The sequence below is a fragment of the Fulmarus glacialis genome, unplaced genomic scaffold (assembly GCF_000690835.1).
Source record: "Fulmarus glacialis isolate BGI_N327 unplaced genomic scaffold, ASM69083v1 scaffold31617, whole genome shotgun sequence".
NCBI classification, from domain to species: domain Eukaryota; kingdom Metazoa; phylum Chordata; class Aves; order Procellariiformes; family Procellariidae; genus Fulmarus; species Fulmarus glacialis.
In genome coordinates, this window is record NW_009223076.1 from 1 (window position 1) to 2,629 (window position 2,629).

General features: G+C 50.3%; 1 protein-coding gene across 1 annotated transcript; it reads left to right on the plus strand.

Annotated features, from left to right (window-relative positions):
• On the plus strand, positions 1-2,300 carry LOC104079600 (LIM/homeobox protein Lhx9-like; the record flags this gene model as incomplete). The annotated part of the gene is made up of 2 exons (XM_009581686.1): positions 1-356; positions 2,076-2,300. Coding segments are annotated over exons 1-2 (399 nt in total), but the record flags the coding sequence as incomplete, so codon positions are not given.
• Positions 2,301-2,629: the final 329 nt, after the last annotated feature.

Genomic DNA, 2,629 nt, shown 5'->3' on the forward strand with positions numbered 1-2,629 from the left:
TTTTATTATTTTATTTTTAAAATTAATTATTATTACATTTTCTCCCCCTTGTTTGTTTTCTGCACATCTTCAGGAAGCCCTCGGTGCTTGTGCAAAGAGAAGCTCCTATTGCAACCTCCCTCCCTGCGCTGTGCGCCTCGGTGTAAACATTTTGGATGATCTAAAGACTCTGGGGTCTGTATATGGAAATAGTGGGGTGCAGAGCAGAAGAAAATACTTGTCCTTTCCGTCCCCCAGCCATGCTTTTCCACGGGATCTCCGGAGGCCATATCCAAGGAATCATGGAGGAGATGGAGAGGCGATCCAAGACCGAGTCCCGCCTGGCCAAAGGGGGACAGATGAACGGCCGAGAAACGGTAAGAAAGGAGCTGGCACTCTTTGAAAGGGAATCCTTGCAAACATGGACCCGCAACGGGACAGAGCCTGGCTTTGGGGAAGAGAAAGGCGCTGCTTGCCCTGCCCCTCTCCCCACCACCCCTTGCTTGTAGAGACCCTTCCGAGGCTCCCTGTAAACCCACCCGTAATGCTGGGTGCTGTGCTGGCCAGGCTTAGTTCTACATTTCTCTAATCAATGTCGTTGCGTGTGCTCTCTGGAGTAACGGGGAAAAATATTTTAACTCGTAACAGGGACGGTTTTTCAGCCCTTACAGCGAAGCAGCCTTTTGCCCCTGCTCGGCTCGCTGCGGCCGCTCTGCCCCCTCCGAGCTGGGTTGCAGCTGGAGTTTCTGAGGTGTACTTTACTTTTTTTGCACTCCTGGCACCTCCTAAATTAAACCGCAAACCGCGACCGCTTACTTTTCGTAACTATTTTTGGCCTGAAGTGTGGGATTGATACAAAGAGGCACCGCTCTCTCTGCATGTTATGCCCGCCGACTACTTTGCTTAGCAGTAATGTCTCCTCTTTTATTAGTCAAAAGACCACAATCTTCATGGATGTACTAAGGGGTGGCGGAGAAACCGAGTGTCACGCTGCGTTTTGGGCAAAGCGATATCTCCCTTTCTCCAACTTGTAGGGCTTCCGCCGACCGCGCACAAGGCTCTGCACACAAAGTAACGGCCTGAAAAAATGCTTTAAGGCTTTGAGCCATAGGGTCCTTCCCCCCTTCTCTTAAATAAACTCCCGCTTTGTTATATGAGGATTTGCAATGTAAATTCAACTCGCCTTTTCAATCGCTGCGAAAAAAGGGGGCGAGGAACACAACTTCAGATTGGAAAGTGAATGCGGAGTTGCCACTTTAAAACAGTTGCGACTTTAGAACAAGATGTTCGGTTTTTTTTTTTTTTTTCCCCTGATAGTTTACCAGCAAACGCTGCCCCAAGTTTCACGGCAGAGCTTTTGTCTCCGCCGTCCCTCCGTCTCCCTTTGTCCCGAGCGACTCTCCTCGTGGGGAGCAGATTAATGGGAACTTGCAGAAGTTTGCTGAGGAAAAGATGTTAGTTTTAGCTGAAACCAGCCTGTGCCACCTTTCTGTCCACGTCCCTGGCCGGGGTGGTGAGCGTTCGCGCTCATTGCTCTTTACACCATTCACCTGTCTCCTTTCTCTTACTTCTGTTTTAAATGGCCTGGTTTTGTTTAGAGAGGGGGTTTTGGCTGGTTTAAGCACGGATGAAAATTTACCGGAAAATCGGTGCAAGCCTGCACCCTCTGCCGTGAACTTTTGGTGCAGCAAAACGGTATTTTCCTACTTTAAAATGCCGTTCTTGTGGAGCGCTCAAAGATTAAAACACCAAAGTTAGGGGGAAGCTACAGATTTCAACTTCGGGACCTCAGAAAAGAATGGGCTCTGCTTTTCTTACTGAGGCCTAATCAGTTGCCTTCACATATTGAAATGACATTAGATCGTTAGGAGGGGTTTAATGGGATAAACACGAAAGCTGAACTGCGGTAAATACTTTCCTAGCGGGGATGGTCCCGGTTCCCCCTCAAACTTCCCGCCGGGAGCAGAGAGTTTGGTCCCAGAGAGCAGTCTCTTTGTACAAGCCCCGGGCCCTGCGCAGGACCCCGTCCCCAGCCCGGACCGCCTGCCTGTCTTTCTCTCCCTGTCTCATCCCCTTGTGGTGTGGTTGTTTTGCAGAACATGCCCCCAATGAGCCCCGAGAAGCCTGCTTTGTGTGCTGGTTGTGGAGGGAAGATCTCAGACAGATATTACCTGCTGGCTGTTGACAAACAATGGCACCTCAGGTGTCTTAAGTGCTGTGAATGTAAACTGGCTTTGGAGTCAGAACTCACCTGCTTTGCCAAGGACGGCAGTATTTACTGCAAGGAGGATTACTACAGGTACAGCAATCAGTCCCCATGGGTTCAAAAGCACATCCCCTCACAAGGCATTATGAACCGAAACGCTCTTTTCTCCACATGGGCTTTCAAAGGTAGCTTTTTGCAGTCAGCGATTCCTTAATCCTGTAAACGTGTCCCCTCCAAAAAGTCTCGCACGTTTAAAAACTGAACGGATGGACGGGGGACACGCCAACTGAGCTTGTGTGGCGGTGCACAAACAGGCGAAGGAGAAAACCTCGGGTCTCCCGCTGCTCTGCGGTTTCCCTCCGTAAATACCAGCGTAAGACCCAACAAAAGTTTCCCTCTGCCCGTAGCTTGCCGGTTTTTCCGCGGGCCGGGGAGCGGGCCCCG